Below are 15,112 nucleotides of genomic sequence, written 5' to 3'. Positions count from 1 at the left end.
CTTAATGATATTGGACTTCACATTAGAAGTTTTCATGGTCATGGACCTATTTTTATACCTCCTTTTTGAAAGTGGACCTCTTAAACTAACAGTGTGCTGTGAAGGCTATATGTTAATTGTTCAAATAGTGTGTAAGTTCTCAGATAGTAGGACTGACTCAGAACCACCCCCTTCCCCAAAATCACAAAGTCCGTGTCTTTTCCTGCAGTATGAATTGCTGCTCCCTTTTACAATAGATGAGGTTCAGTAAATAATCTACTTATATTCTCCATGAGAAATGGTGGCTTAATATGGTGTTACTGTTGTTTTTGTTGCTAGCAGTTTGAACATTTGGAAGTAGTAGTAGCTAAATCTGCCCTGGTAAGAGGGTGCTCATGCTATGGAGCCCAAGCACAGCTTTTATCCTTGCTGCCACACTCCACTCAGGCATCCATGTACCAGCACAAGAGTAATCCATGACAGAGGCTGGATGGCATTGCTGGACTGACTTGTCTTTCCTACCTGCTGTATATTGTCTCTTTTATTATAAATGCTTGTTGTCGGGCATTAACTTGTGATACAAAAATCTTCACACTACATAATCACACTCATATTCATGAACATCCCTGATTTGTTTGTTCATTTGACACAACACATGATTCTGTGTATGTTGTAGGCCGTGAATACATCTCTTTCAACTCCAGAAACTCTGCCCATTGGGAAAATCTCACCCTCCTAAGTATTGCCTTTTAAGGTGACAGTTGAATATAACTATATGTAGCTGCCATGAATTTGTTTTTGTTTATACCACATATCAGTCAACATATTCTTGCACTAAGCTCAGGCTCTTCCTCTTTTTTCACTGGGTTTAAGGTATACCTACAGTAGCCACATGTGTGAGTTAAAAGGGACACATTGGTTCAACATTGGTAGTTAATATGGTTGTCTAGAATTCATGCCAATGCAACTTGCTTGTACCCTGTTGTCCTATTTATATTCCACTCTTAATATTCCATTTCTACCTTACAATGCATTATTGCTGGTCTCAGCCAACCTATGACTTGGCACGTTCAGCAGAACTTGGCTTATGATTCAGGCAGAACCACGTGGCCACTGGGGTTCCCAGAGTAGTATCTGAATCTTTACCAGGACTCAGCAGCATGCCAGGACTATTTTTTCAAATAATTACAATTCTCCACTAAAAATGGTATGGCCTTCCTCCAGAATACCAGGGCTATACACATTATCTTTTCCCACCATTGATGTTTAATATAGAGAGTATACTCAAGTACAGGAGTCCTTGCACTAAAACTTGAGCCTGCTGCAACTTTCTGCCTTAAATACTGCTAAACTATTGTAGTTTTTGTGCTACGTGGTATATGGTTCAGGACAGAGTTTCCTGGAATTTAATAAAATACCTCCCTAATGGAAGAGGCCAAAAATCATTTTGCTTCCTTCCTGGTGGGAAGTACAAATTGCAGTATATTTCCTCTGATTTTTTTAAGTGATGTTCCATAATAATCTGGTCTTAAAACATTTTACTGATGACCCTTAGAACTTTATAAGATTTATTAGCTTCCCCCCACCTCCTATAAATCACACATCCTAGTAAGGCCTCCCACATGATAGCCACCTTTTATTCATGCAATATGAATAGTATAGCATAATGTTGCTAGTATAGTGCAAGAATGTGATTTTCAGTGAAATGTTCAATGAATCTGGATCCCCTTGAGCTATGACAAAAGATAGGAGTATTATTATGGTCCTAGAAAAAAATAAAAGTCTATAATTTAGTATAAGAAGTAAACTATTCTGACCCCCTTTTAATAAAAATAAAAAAAAATTGTCAACTCTGGGGCTATATCCATCTCCCCAAACTTAGGTCAATCTCTTCTAGTAAAGATGCTGCATCTGGTGATCAATTGCAATGGTGGATAATGTTTGACCAAATTCACAATACTTCACCATTATCTCCAAAATTCATTTTGCTTTCGTTGGGGCCTATAAAAGTTAATTAAATGGTGATAAAAGGGAAAACATTGCTCAAGCATACCTCATATCATAAGGGTAGCACTAATATGCCCTGGGACACAATATTTTTTATGTTTACAGAAGAATGGGTGCAATTTCAGAGGTTTCCACTTGGCTTTTCCAACTACAACAGCCTTTAGCCCAAAGTTCAAGAAAGCAATGTAGAAGTTGTCCAAACTACAAAGTGTGTATAGTCCAAATAATTCCTTTTGTATCTAAGGAAATGACCACTTCGGACCTAGAAGGCACATTATGTTTAATAGTCCTTGAAATGTAGTGATATCCCACTTTCACTAGTGTATAGTTCCCCAAACAAATGACCATAGATATTTAGTGAAGTTATTTTAGTGATAATCATCATCTATAGATGACTCCTTTTCATGTTGTAGAGTGTTTCTTCCTGGGGTCCCACACTGATTGTCCATCAATGATTTTAGTGTCTTACAACTGGTTCAAGTCTAAAAGCTGGGAAAGTAATTGTTATTTTTATTTTATATTGAGCCAGCTGCCCCAAGTTTCTTGACTAATAACCTCTAATTAACTTTCTTTGTCTAAATTCAGACATAGTACTGTCACAAATTCATCAATCTATCCTCCAGGTACTTTGTGTTCTTTTAACCAGCGCAAATTTCTGTTGACCAAGCTTCTTCTGAACTTACCGATCATTCTAGTTTATGACAATGAGGTGTTGAAACTAGAATATCTTTTATTTGGGAGAGGTGTAAAAGTCCTTTAACCCAAGCACTACTGCTCCTCCCAGTTCTAAGATGACATCACTTCCTGTCAAGAGTGGATCTACAGTAAGCTAACTCTCATCTTAGTGATTGTGGTGTCCTTACATTAACATGTGTTTTATAGTTTTAGAAAATGATATATGTATTTCAGGTTCTTTCATGGGATGGGAAAACACGGAAATATAGAGCATGGGAAAAAATAAGTCCTTCCAATGGAAAGGGTCCTTCTGATTTCAGCTTTATATAAACTATCTACTTAATATCCTTACATTTCTCTACCATTTAACACCTTCTTTCTCTGCCTACCATAGGCATTATAACACATCTTCCTCCCATAGTGGAGATTATTGCTTTTTTTTTTTTGTGGTTCCAGGTGCATGTTAGTGTGTTTGTACTATCTTAGCAGGATCCTACATTCCATGGAGGTACTCTAACAAAATAAACCTAGCCTCATCCAATTTTATATTTTGTCTTATTAAGTACCCTCAAAATCCAATCACATATATATTCTCCTGTAATTTGCTTGTTCATTCTCACTGGGACCTGCAAATCCATTGGGAAATAATCCCCCCCCTTTTTTTTTAATAAGACCCAGTACAATCTCAGGTAGGTTATATTGAGACTCAGTCCTAGCTACAGCATGGGTTTAATGGGAGCATGGAAAAAATCATAAGGAAATTTTCTTGCAACATGGTAGCTTCTCTATTACCTTTAGGCAAGAAGTGTGCTAACTTTTAATAGGGAGGAATGGATCACTTCCTAGTTTTAAGGAGTTAATAAAAATCTATGTATTGTATTTTTTTGTGAAAATAACCTTGACTTAGCAGACCTGCTTTAGATGGTGTTGTATATTATTGGATCTTGACTATTCTTGCAAGTACCCAGTCTTCAGCTTTCTCAACCTTTCCCTCACTTCAGAAAATTAGAGCTTCTGTATATGGTGCTGAGGAGATCCTCTAGTTTTCACTGTTGGCTTTTAATTGTCAATTATCAGTTTCAGTTTTATGTACCTTTGTCACGAACAATGAGAGTAACCCCCACTTAATTCTATTGGACCAAATAAAGCATTCCCTTCCAACAGTATAACACACCAGGATATCACTGGTAAATGAGTTTATATTTGTACAGCTATCTTGAACCAGCAGTTATCTGTACTGAACCAATGATCTGTAATGGGGTGGGTACCAGTTGTAGGCTCCTAAATCATTCAACTCTAGAATCATTCCAGCATTACCTTTTTGGGCCATTCCTGGTGTCAACTACTATATGTTTAGTTTCTTAGGATGCAGACAATGAGATAGAGATTAGCAGTGAGGAGGTGTGTTAGGGAGTGATTTTTTTTTTGTATGGAAAAAAAATAAATCATGTTCAGGTAGGAAATTAAGAGAAATACAGTATCAATGAGCATCTCAGTTTCACCTATGGAAAATTATAAAGTTGGGATGAAATAACAATGTTGTACTGAATTGAGACATTGATTTTCCATATTGATCAAATATTGGATTAAGACTAAATGAAACAGTGAGTGAAACCTTGAGTGAGGTGGTCCCTTCAACCACATCACCTTCATAGGAGGTGCCATGGGTTGAATGGTCCCTGTCAGCAGCATTCCTTGAAATGGTGGAATAAACCATTTAAGATGGAAAATTTTAGGTGGTGAAGCATTGTAATGTTAAAAATATCTGCATTTAATAGAAGTTCCATTATAAGTAGTAAGTAAATGTTGAGAGAACATATAATGGGAATGAATTGAAATAGTAATACCTAATCTTATCTCTAATTACAATTAACAGCAACTATGTACATTTAAGACAATATCTGTATACATATGCATTTGTGCATCACAACACATATTTTTTTTAACCTATAAACTACATCAGAAAGAAGTTTGTATTTGTGGACCCCTGATCATGTCCAGCTCCAGAAGCTGATTAGTCATACTGTAGAGGCTTTCAGCCAGATTAGCTTGTATGCATTTTCTATCTCTGAAATTCAGTTGCTATAACATAAATATTTGTCTCTATTTTATTTTATTGATGGTTATATGGGCACTGCACAAACCTGTTTATAGAAATGTTACCAAGAGAATTTGTAATACTAAATGGCATACATATTTATCCTTATCTTGAAATGAGCAGTGCATGAAATCTGCATAGAACCTAATATACTTTTACCTTGATATTCAACAATAGTTATAATTTTGAAAACATACTGACATTTCATTATGACTTTAGAATTATAATAAAAGAGATTAGTTTATGTGTGTTCATCTGATTAAATCTTTATAGAGAATAAACAGTAATGTTAAAATTCACATTTACTTTTACAAATGTCACAGCTCAAAGTTCAACTTGAAATCATTATGAATTTGTTATCTAAAATGTTTCCTGAAAAAATTGAAAGGTGAATAATAACTAATAAAAATCAAGTGAAAATATGCTAAGGATAATGAAAGTTGTGAATAACAATTCTGATTGCTGAACAGAAATAATTTATATGGCATTTCTGAATATCAAATATAATGATATTCACTATAATTCTCTTATGAAAGATACTTATAATTTTTATCATATAAATGAGATCCTTATAAAATTCCCATTGGATTTTGCTAATTTAATAGAAAGGTAGGTTTGAGGTATTTAATAATCTCAATCAAAATTATCTTCTTTGACACTAAATAAGAATAGGAAGATGCATGAGAATGTTAAAATGCATTTATTAATCTCAGTATGCAATACCACTGAAACTATTATGATGTTCAAAGTAACTTTTATACATCACTTTATTTAGACTGTTAAAAATTATCATGATATTTTCTGTAATTTTACAGCAACATAGCTATAGATGGTCAGAAAATTACAGTTACTCTACTTGAGTCAAAAGGTCATAACATTTAAAAATGCTTCTCTTCTGAGTAATTTGTGAAATAGGTTTCTATAAATATATGATGGCATTTCATGTGGTGGACAGCTGTTCTTAGGAATGTAGAATCATATAACAAATATATGTTCAAATTTGCAATATGTAGCATCATTGACATTTTATACTCTTTTCTAAAAGGAACTAATGCCTGTTTTCCAAGTCCAAATTATAACCCCTTCACATGGATGTTTTTCCTGGTTTCATGTCCTAACTATACCTATGAGGTATGCCATTATGTATGTAAATATTTAAACTTTATTTGGTATAATATATGCATTCATTTATGTATTTACTATCTGTAGATACAGCATAGACAGATATAAATTGATATTGATTTTATCATATGAATAGGAAATTAGAAATTTCAGCTGCAATTTTCCCTAGAAAAAAGAATAATTATAACATATATTTATCTATATTTAAATAAAATTTTATAATCTTCACATAAAATGTTTTAAGATGTTTTGGGATTTTGTAAAAAGTCTTTGAACAATATCAATTTTCTTATGATTATTTTATAGGGTTGTTTATAATTTAATCATATTGAATACTTAAATAATTTAAGGAAGATTTATTTTTACTTATCATTTTTCTACTGTGTTTTAAGCTTTGAATTACCTACTTAAAGTTACACATGAACAAATTACTAGCTTACACATACATGCTAACTTATATGTTAATCTGACAGATTGGATCATGGATCAGTTTCACAGTCATGACACAAACACTGCCAGGTAAGACCTGGGTTTATGTACAATGGAAGTCAGTACATCTTTAGCAGTGATTTCTGCATGTGCTGGTAGAGCTCTGAAATTTGTCATGTTTGCAAAAGGATTTTGTGCTTTCATTATATTTTTATTTTGGATTTCTGTGTAGTTTTAAAATATAATGGAACATTATTTACTATGTATCTCTATGTATCATGGCCTAATCTGAGCCAGAGAATTTAGTTATATAGAGGCAGTGGTAATAATGTATTAAAGCTGAAAGTCTCTTTTATGTGTGTGAGCTCCACAAGGTCCATGAGTGTCTGTGAAGCATGATTGTATAACCTTGGGTGCTGGCATTTTAACACATGCAAGGAAGCTAGATTTCAATACTGCATGTATTAGAAGAGACATCAGTTTTACCAATTATACCCATTCTTGTTTCATTGTACAAAATTTGGAATCACAATAAATGTGGTTGATCATAAGCAATTGTGTATATGTGTGAAGAGGTATTTTGCATGCATATGGCAACTGTTATTGAAAAATTAATAGATAAATATTCCTCATTTGGAAGTACTTTGGGGCAACAGGATGAAAAATATGTAGATATATTTTGATCTCTGCTATATACTCTCTATGTTTATCAGGCCATGAAATAAATATTGATTGAATATATATAAGCTAGGCAATGAATATGAGTAAATAAAATAGATGGAAAACTATGAAACATTTGAGAAATGTTTTAAGAGTACTATATGATCATTTTTTTCTAATATAACTTGCTATATCCATCACATAAAAAAGAAAAAAATAACTATTTATTTTTTCTTCTAGTTGGAATTTTTACACTTATGATGAGTATCCAGATGTCTTTGTGGGCCCAAAAGAAACATAAGATTTATCTGAAGAGATTCAATTCTTGTATGCATAGGAAATCAGCAATGATTCCATTCATATTGTAAGAAAAATAAATGACCTTACCTCATATATAAAAAATAAACATAATATCACTAATCAGACTTGGTCAAGTATGATTGACTATTATGTTCCAGAAATCCACCAACAACAGTATTTTGCTAAGTAAAACTATCAAATAGTAGTAATCTAACTAAATTTAGAGTAATTAACTTGAGGCACATGAAAAACAGAAGTTATAGATATAAGTAATGAAAAATGACATCCAATATGTTATTTGGATGGTCCTTGAAAAATATGTTTATTTCATTAACTATTTCATTATACTATTTACTTAAGACAATTAAAATATCTGAAGTCTAAAGTAAATAGTTTTAAATGTTATGAGACTTATATCACTTGAATTTTACACATTACTTTGATAGTAATTTAATTTTTTCCTCATTGTTCAAGACGTTATTGAGAAGAATTTAATGTCTTATGTTTAGAGGTCTGTTGTGAAAATTTTTACCTATATTAAAAGTCAAACACTGATACATAGCTATGTATCTTATTTATTCATAGTATAGACAAATGTGTGCTATAATTCTAATATTATAACAATATTTTCTAGACATTTACTAAATCACTTCCATATGTAATATATTTATATGTATATGTACATCATATTTATATGAGTATATATATTGAAATATATACAATTCAAATTAGTTGTATATGATGATGAAGAGAGAGCACATTGGAGATTTCTGAGAAATAGAGTGAAAAAATTCTGTATCATGTTTACAGTTTTAAATTCCAACATTATCTCAAGCCTTGTGTGTATGTGAACATGCACATGTATTTTGAGAAGGAAATGGTTGATACTGCAAAAATCAAGAACATACTAGTTAAATGTTTAAAAGAAATTCTTAGTTTCATCATTTTAATATTGGAATTCTTCAGACTGGTTCATTTGTAGAGCTTTTCCTATTCTCAAATATATACTATATATATATAAAATCACAAATACCTTCATTAAAGCTTTTATTATGTAGGCATTTGACAAGATGTCCTTGGTAAAGATAAATCTATATGCGTTCTGTGGGTGTTTATTATTAAAATATGAAGTTAATTATTCAAGAAATAACAAAAATAACCCTCTAACAACATTAGTATTATTCCCAATATATAGTATTAAATTATTAAAGGGAAAGACAAGAACAGTCTCCCTAACAACCATTAAGCAAAATAACATGGGAGCATGCAAAAGTCTAAAGTTCTAATGTATTAAACTATGTACCTCTAACAGATCTATGTAATTAACGACCTTGATAAATATGCCTTAGTGAAAAATGATGATAAAAAATAAACAAAGAGTACTTTCTGTTTTCTTAACTGGATCCTGACTGATGACAAACTAGGAAGCGTCCGCATCTCTGCAGCACTAGAAGGTCTCCGATGCAGGAAGGGTGAACGGGGGCCCAGCACTGTTACCAACAAAGGCTGGAAGTAATTTAAAGCAGGAGTGTGAAAGTGTAATCACTGACCTCCGCTTCTACTTTAAATTCCTTAATGGAGTAATTATCATGACCCCTGACAAGCCATAGTTTTGCACCTTCCATTTGGAGTTTGTCAATGCTCTAGTTACTTACATTTTGTGAACATAATTATGCATACACGATTCAATAAATTAACATCAGAATTTTATGACTGTTACTAGATTTGTGATTACATATAATATTAAAGCAAAGCCTTATAGTTTATTTAATCTACTTATTACTCTAATAGCTGCTTTTTGAATAATTGCCTAGGCTAATACTTTTCTATCCCCAACTGAAAATTCTCAAACGGTGTTTGTAAAGCACAACATCTTTATTGCTCACACATTTCTTCACATGTGTCTTATTAACTAGCTGGAGAAGGGGAAAAAAACAAAAGAAAAAAATATAAAGTTGAATCAGCTGCCATGCAACCCTATATTATCACAGCATACTGCCTCTCTTCCCCACCCCTTTCATCCTTCCTACCTCAAACTGTTATTTTAAAGGTGTTTTTGGTTTCTTTGCAAGTATTTTCTAAAAATCATTTGGCTAAGTTTGAATAAAAATAAACCTGTTGTGCTTTTTGTCTTTCAGCAAAAGTTCTGTGAAAACAAAAGTTATTCTCTGACTCATTTACAGACACACAGTAATTTTAAGCAATGATACATCTTTAAGGAAACAATGAAAATGTGGTACCATCAAATAATATTTAAACAAATAAAATATTCTTATTTTAAAAATGTGCATATTTAATCTTCTCTAATCAAATAATAAAATTTAATATTATAGCTGGGTGTTTTGTATGTTTATCTTTAATCTCCCAGTAATTACATGATTGCAAGATTTTTAAATTTAGTTTTAAGTAACTACTATTGAATACCTGTTAGATTTTAGCAGTTTACGTATTTCAATTATAATAATAATTGTGCTCATAAAGTAAAATAAAATGACCTATGAATCAATAATGAGGGTTTTTCCTATTTTTATTTTAATAATAAAGAAAATCTTTTTGGTCGTTCATTGGCCCAATCAAGATAGCATAAAATATATAAAACAAAGTGGAGTCACTCATGTCAACCAGCATGGCTGTCAGTCATCCGTGACACTTTGATTCAAAAAGGAAACCACTTAAGTCAGAGCAGACATATCTGGCAAGGAGACACAGTTAACATATCTGCACACAGAACTGGTGAGTATTATGCTAATTGAAATAAGCCAGGCAGTAAAGGACAAATATCATATGATCTCACTGATAAGTGAAACATAATCAACAAAACAAACAACCAAGCAAAATAGAACCAGAGACACTGACATAAAGAACAAACTGACAGTGACCAGAAGGGAAGGGCAGATAACAGGGGAAAGAAGGGAAAGGGTTAAGTCAAGGAGCATGTATAAAAGACCTATGGAAAAATCCAATGGGGGTTGGGGGAGGATTGAATGTGGGATGTGGGAGGTGGGAAGTGGGAGGTGGGAGGGCACAGGAGAGTAATGGAGGAGAAATGGGAACAATTATAATTGAGCAATAGTTTAAAAAATGATAACTGCACACATGGTCAGAATAGCCATGTCTGTAGGGTGGGACCACACATAGACAGGCGCCTGGAGAAATTCTGCTCTTGCAAATAGGGGTGTCAAGAAGAACAGTTATATATCACCCATAGGCTCTTGAGCAAATTCCCCAGTTGGCATCAGGGGTGTAAAAATGTTTATCAAAAAACCCCAGAAGGGTAGAGTACAGCACCTTCAAGGTATAACTGAGGCAGGCTCCAGCCAGCTGCTGAGACAGCCCAGCTCCACACACCAGGGCACTGCTCCACGCCATGCTGATCTCCCCTGGCATCAGCCACCAGAGGCTCTGCCCTGCTGGACTGAGGACTTTGTCTGCCTTTCTGCCCACCGTGCTCCGGAGATCCTTCCTCACAAGATGCTGACAACTCCCTTGCCCACCATGCTGTCTCTCAGACCTGAAGGCTGGGACTCTGAGACTCGGGGTCATTATCCCCATTGATTTCTGTGTGTGTGTGTTATATTTTTCTTACATTGTTAGAGTGTGAGGAGGATATTAATGTATGTTGATGTTCTACGTTGAGTGAACCTGCATTCAATAAAAGCTGAGTGAAGAGCATAACTACTGTGTGTGACTCTTGTCTACTCCTTGGTGCCAGACTGCTCAGTAGCTAGCGGAGCATTTACCCAGCTTGACTTATAGGAGAGATTATATCACAAACCTATGCTTGGTGACAATTATAGCAAATGTTAGTTTATAAGTACAATTAAAGGCATTTATACAGTTTTTACATAATGATAATAATTAAAAAATGTTTATTTTAAAGGCTGCTTAAAAGTTAATTTTCACTCAGGTGCATACTGCAGCCTATAATTAGCCTTCTTCCATGGGATGTTTGGTCATGGAAATGCAGAAAGAATTTCCAGAGGCAGAAGTTCCATGCTAAAATGGGATTTTGTTTTTCAACTGTAGTTTGATAATGCTGATTAAAGCATGTGAGAAACAAGTGCTCAGAAATATTCAAAAATAAAACTCTAGGGTATTATGCTACATCAAACAAGTCAGACAGAGAGACAAAAATACTGTATGATTTCACTTACATGTGGAAAGTTAAAAAAAAAAAACAATTGAAACAAAGCAGAAACAGACCCGTAGATGCAGACAACACACTAATTATTGCAGAGGGGGAAATCAGGTATGATACAAGTGAGGAGGAATAAAAAGTATTGATACAAATATTCAGTTATAAAATAAATAAACCATGGGAACATAACATACAGTGCAGGAAATATAGTCAATAATACTGTAATAAGTTGACAGTGATAGATTGCTACAAGACTTATGGTGGTGATCACATTGTAAGGTATATAAATGCCAAATCATTATATTGTATACCTGAAACAAATATTGTGTAGTATGCCAACTAAACTTTAATAAAAATAATAGTAAAATCTATAATCATCCCAGAGTTACTATCATGAGAATATAAAAGACATACTTTCATACTATTTGTCTGAAAAATTAAATACTATAGGAATGGTGCCTGGCAAATTTTATTAGCTACATTAAATATAAGAAATATCACAACAATCACAAAGCATAAAGTTCTGTCTATACCATTGGTTTACTGGCCTGGGGTTCAATCCTATTTCTTTGATAAATTCTTACTTACAATTCATTATTTCTCTGTTAATGATTTTCTATTTTCCATCCATTCACAGGATTGTTTTTTCCAAAAAGGTGTCTCACACTTCCTGGCATTATCTCCAAGTATAGGGAATTGTTATACTTTAATTACAATTGGCTAATTCAACAGAGGATGCAATATAATATATAATTCTAATAAGGATTTTTTTTAAATCTAAATAAAGTAACTTTAAAAAGTGTATAGAACTTAGCCCTGGCTGGTGTAGCTCAGTGATTGAGCGTGAGCTGCAAACCAAAGGGTCTCGGGTTTGATTCCCAGACAGGGCACATGCCTGAGTTGTGGGCCAGGTCCCCAGTGGGGCCCAAATAAGAAGCAACCACACATTGATGTTTCTCTCGCTCTCTTTCTCCCTCCCTTCCCCTCTCTCTAAAAATAAGTAAATAAAATCTTTAAAAATATATAAAATTAAAAAATGTTATTTAGGAATTATTATTTTAAAGGACCTAACACTGGATAAATTTATTTAACCTTTTAAGATATGAATTTTCTTAGCTTTAAAATAAGGTTTGAGGAAAGTAACCTATAATGATAATATTTGCATGCATAATCTTAAAGAATGCTATTATAGATCCAGATAATTGCCAATTATCACTGCTTCAAAACTAATATGTAACAACATCAGTGTTGGAATCATATGATGAATATTTGATGTTATATAACATAATTTCTAGTCATTTATTGAAAGTATTTATTAGTGGTTAGTATCTGAAAATTAATATTTGGGTCTGAGCTCTCCTGCACAAAGATAAGCAGGGTTTCTTCTTTCAAGAAACTTTCCATTTGAGGTTGAAAAGAGAACATAACTACTAAATAAATGATGGGCAAAGTAATTTTAGACTCTGATTAATGCTAAAAGGGAATGAACTCTGAGCTATGACAGAGTAAATAGCAGTAGAGGGACTAGGATGAGGCAATTGGTATGATGGATTTCCTCTCTAAGCTGATAATTGTGGAGTATTAAGCCAGGTGAAGGATTGCAGGTAGAACATTTTAGACACCTAAAATTGATAGGTATAAGACTCTGAGACAGGAAAGCTTGTCAGTTCTCCCAACATGTGGTATTTTCTTTTTTTATAAAGATTTTATTTATTTTTAGAGAAAGGGGAAAGGAGGGGAGAAAAGGGAGAGAAACATCCATCGGTTTCCTTTCACTTGTGCCTTTTTTTGATATGGGTTTTCTTAGCTTTAATGTTTACTTTTTGCAGGAAAGCTTAGACCCAAATATTAATGCTCAGATATTAAACACTGTTGCGCGTGGGTCACCGGCCAGCCGTGACCATGGAACGCTGTGGATGGCTCGACAATAAACACGCGAGAAAAAACACACATGCACAGAGACTAGTTTCTGTGGGGAAGTAGGGACGAAATGGCCATCCCCCCTAGTGGGGAGCGCGCTGATTTACAGTCCATACCTGCTTTTATTGGGCTCATTCTGCATAATAATTCAGGTAAAGTACAGTACTTATTAGGGGGAAGTAAGGAATCATAGAAAACAAAGAACTTTGCCGGTCTGTTGAGTTGGGGGTCAAAGAGCTGTAAGACTGAGGAACCTAACTTCCTCCTAAGACCCTTCTCATTCAACTGAGAGCATTGTAAACAAAGAAGGTTTCACAGTAATTTACATGTTCTTTCTTAGGCCTGATCACCCTGGGGAATCCGCACTTCTCAGTACCGAGCTGCACCACCCTGTCATTGTGTCAGGCTTAGGTGGAGCAAGGGAACTAAGGTAACTGGGAGACAAGGAGGTGTTTTACCAGAGGCTGAGAACTCAGGCTATGTCAAAGCCAAGGAGCGAGGGTCCATCACCCCCTTTTGCTGCAGCCCCCCAAGTCCTTCTTTTGGGGGGCCTCCCAAAGTGATCATGCCTGGCTTAGGTCGTTCCCCCTGTGGGGAATCTTACCCGTCTTTGGCTAACCGACCAAGCTTTTGGGAGTTCAGTCATATAATAAAGCAGCAGAAGCAGCATTCCTGCCAGGAAGATAAGCTTTTGTCTCCTTGCTGGCTTACAGTTCCAAGGGCGTTCCCTTAGCTTTAGCCTGGGCGGGGGTTTCAGCTTCTGATACCAGTCAGGGAGGTTCCCAACAAAACGCTAATAAGTATTTTTAGTAAGTTAATAGAAATTATGTTACATGAAACTAGATATTTGTTATATAATTATACATGCACTACAGCCTAGGCAGGTACCTTGACTGGGGATCAAACCAGTGACCTTTGGGTTTGCAGGACAATGCCCAACCCACTGAACCACACCAGGCAGGGTGCATGTGGTATTTCCATTTTGTGGCTGCATTCAACCTAGTGAATTTTTGATGACTTTCAATGCCTTTTCCCATGTCATAATGGGTGATTCACCTGCCTGTAAACACCATGGTGAATGTTCAGTGGTTTTAGCCAAAAATGGCCTGACCCCTGTGTCCCACCCTCCCTATTTACCCAACCTTGCCCTGAGTGACTTGTTTTTTCTGTCCTCAGATGAAAAAGTCCTCAAAGGGGAGTTTTGCCAATATGGAAGTGGTAAAGCAAAACATTAAAAAAAAAAACAAAAAACGGCAGAAGCACTAAAATACTTAATAGTCAATGAATTCAAAAAGCTGTTTTGAACGGTGGAAAAAATTATCAATAGTTGTGTTGCATCAAATAGAAAGTACCTTGAAGGTGACTGAATTTTAAACATGTAAAAGTAAATACACAATTTTTATGAATAAATGCTGGTTTGAGGGGATCGCCTCTTGTGTGTGTGTGTGTGTGTGTGTGTGTGTGTGTATGCCTATACATCATCACTACAAATTGCAGATATTGACAGAGCATTCTTTCTCATTCTTATTTCAAAGAAATATTTCCCTCTGATTTTTTTTTTTGGTAAGTATCTTGTCAGGTTATAGATTAATCCTTCTATTCCTAGTTTGCTAGATTTTTGTGCAAAAGACTATTGAATTTTTACAAATTATTTCCCCATTAATTACAATATTACTTTTTTTTACTGTATTTATTTTGTTTTATTTGCAGTTTTTCTGTTTTCTTATTTTTAGCTTTCTCTGAATGAAGCTCAAGTAATTGATTTTCAACATTTTTAATTTTAT

The 15,112-nt window shown here is 34.3% G+C and overlaps 1 protein-coding gene across 2 annotated transcripts in view; it reads left to right on the top strand.

Annotated features, from left to right (window-relative positions):
- TECRL (trans-2,3-enoyl-CoA reductase like) overlaps window positions 1-9,509 on the top strand; it is an 88,130-nt gene extending 78,621 nt beyond the window's left edge. For both annotated transcript variants that reach the window (XM_045834372.1, XM_045834370.1), the window contains exons 10-13: window positions 5,805-5,890; window positions 6,355-6,400; window positions 7,211-7,334; window positions 9,409-9,509. In XM_045834372.1, coding sequence (XP_045690328.1) covers window positions 5,805-5,890; window positions 6,355-6,400; window positions 7,211-7,334; window positions 9,409-9,442 — 290 coding nt within the window. In that variant the 3' untranslated portion in view covers window positions 9,443-9,509. The remainder of the gene's footprint in view (window positions 1-5,804; window positions 5,891-6,354; window positions 6,401-7,210; window positions 7,335-9,408) is intronic.
- The last annotated feature ends 5,603 nt before the right edge of the window (window positions 9,510-15,112 follow it).

This window comes from Phyllostomus hastatus, unplaced genomic scaffold (genome assembly GCF_019186645.2).
Source record: "Phyllostomus hastatus isolate PE091 unplaced genomic scaffold, TTU_PhHast_1.1 phas_contig_196, whole genome shotgun sequence".
Classification (NCBI taxonomy): Eukaryota; Metazoa; Chordata; class Mammalia; order Chiroptera; family Phyllostomidae; genus Phyllostomus; species Phyllostomus hastatus.
The sequence above is the reverse complement of the archived record's forward strand: the minus strand, read 5'-3'. Positions and strand labels throughout refer to the sequence as shown.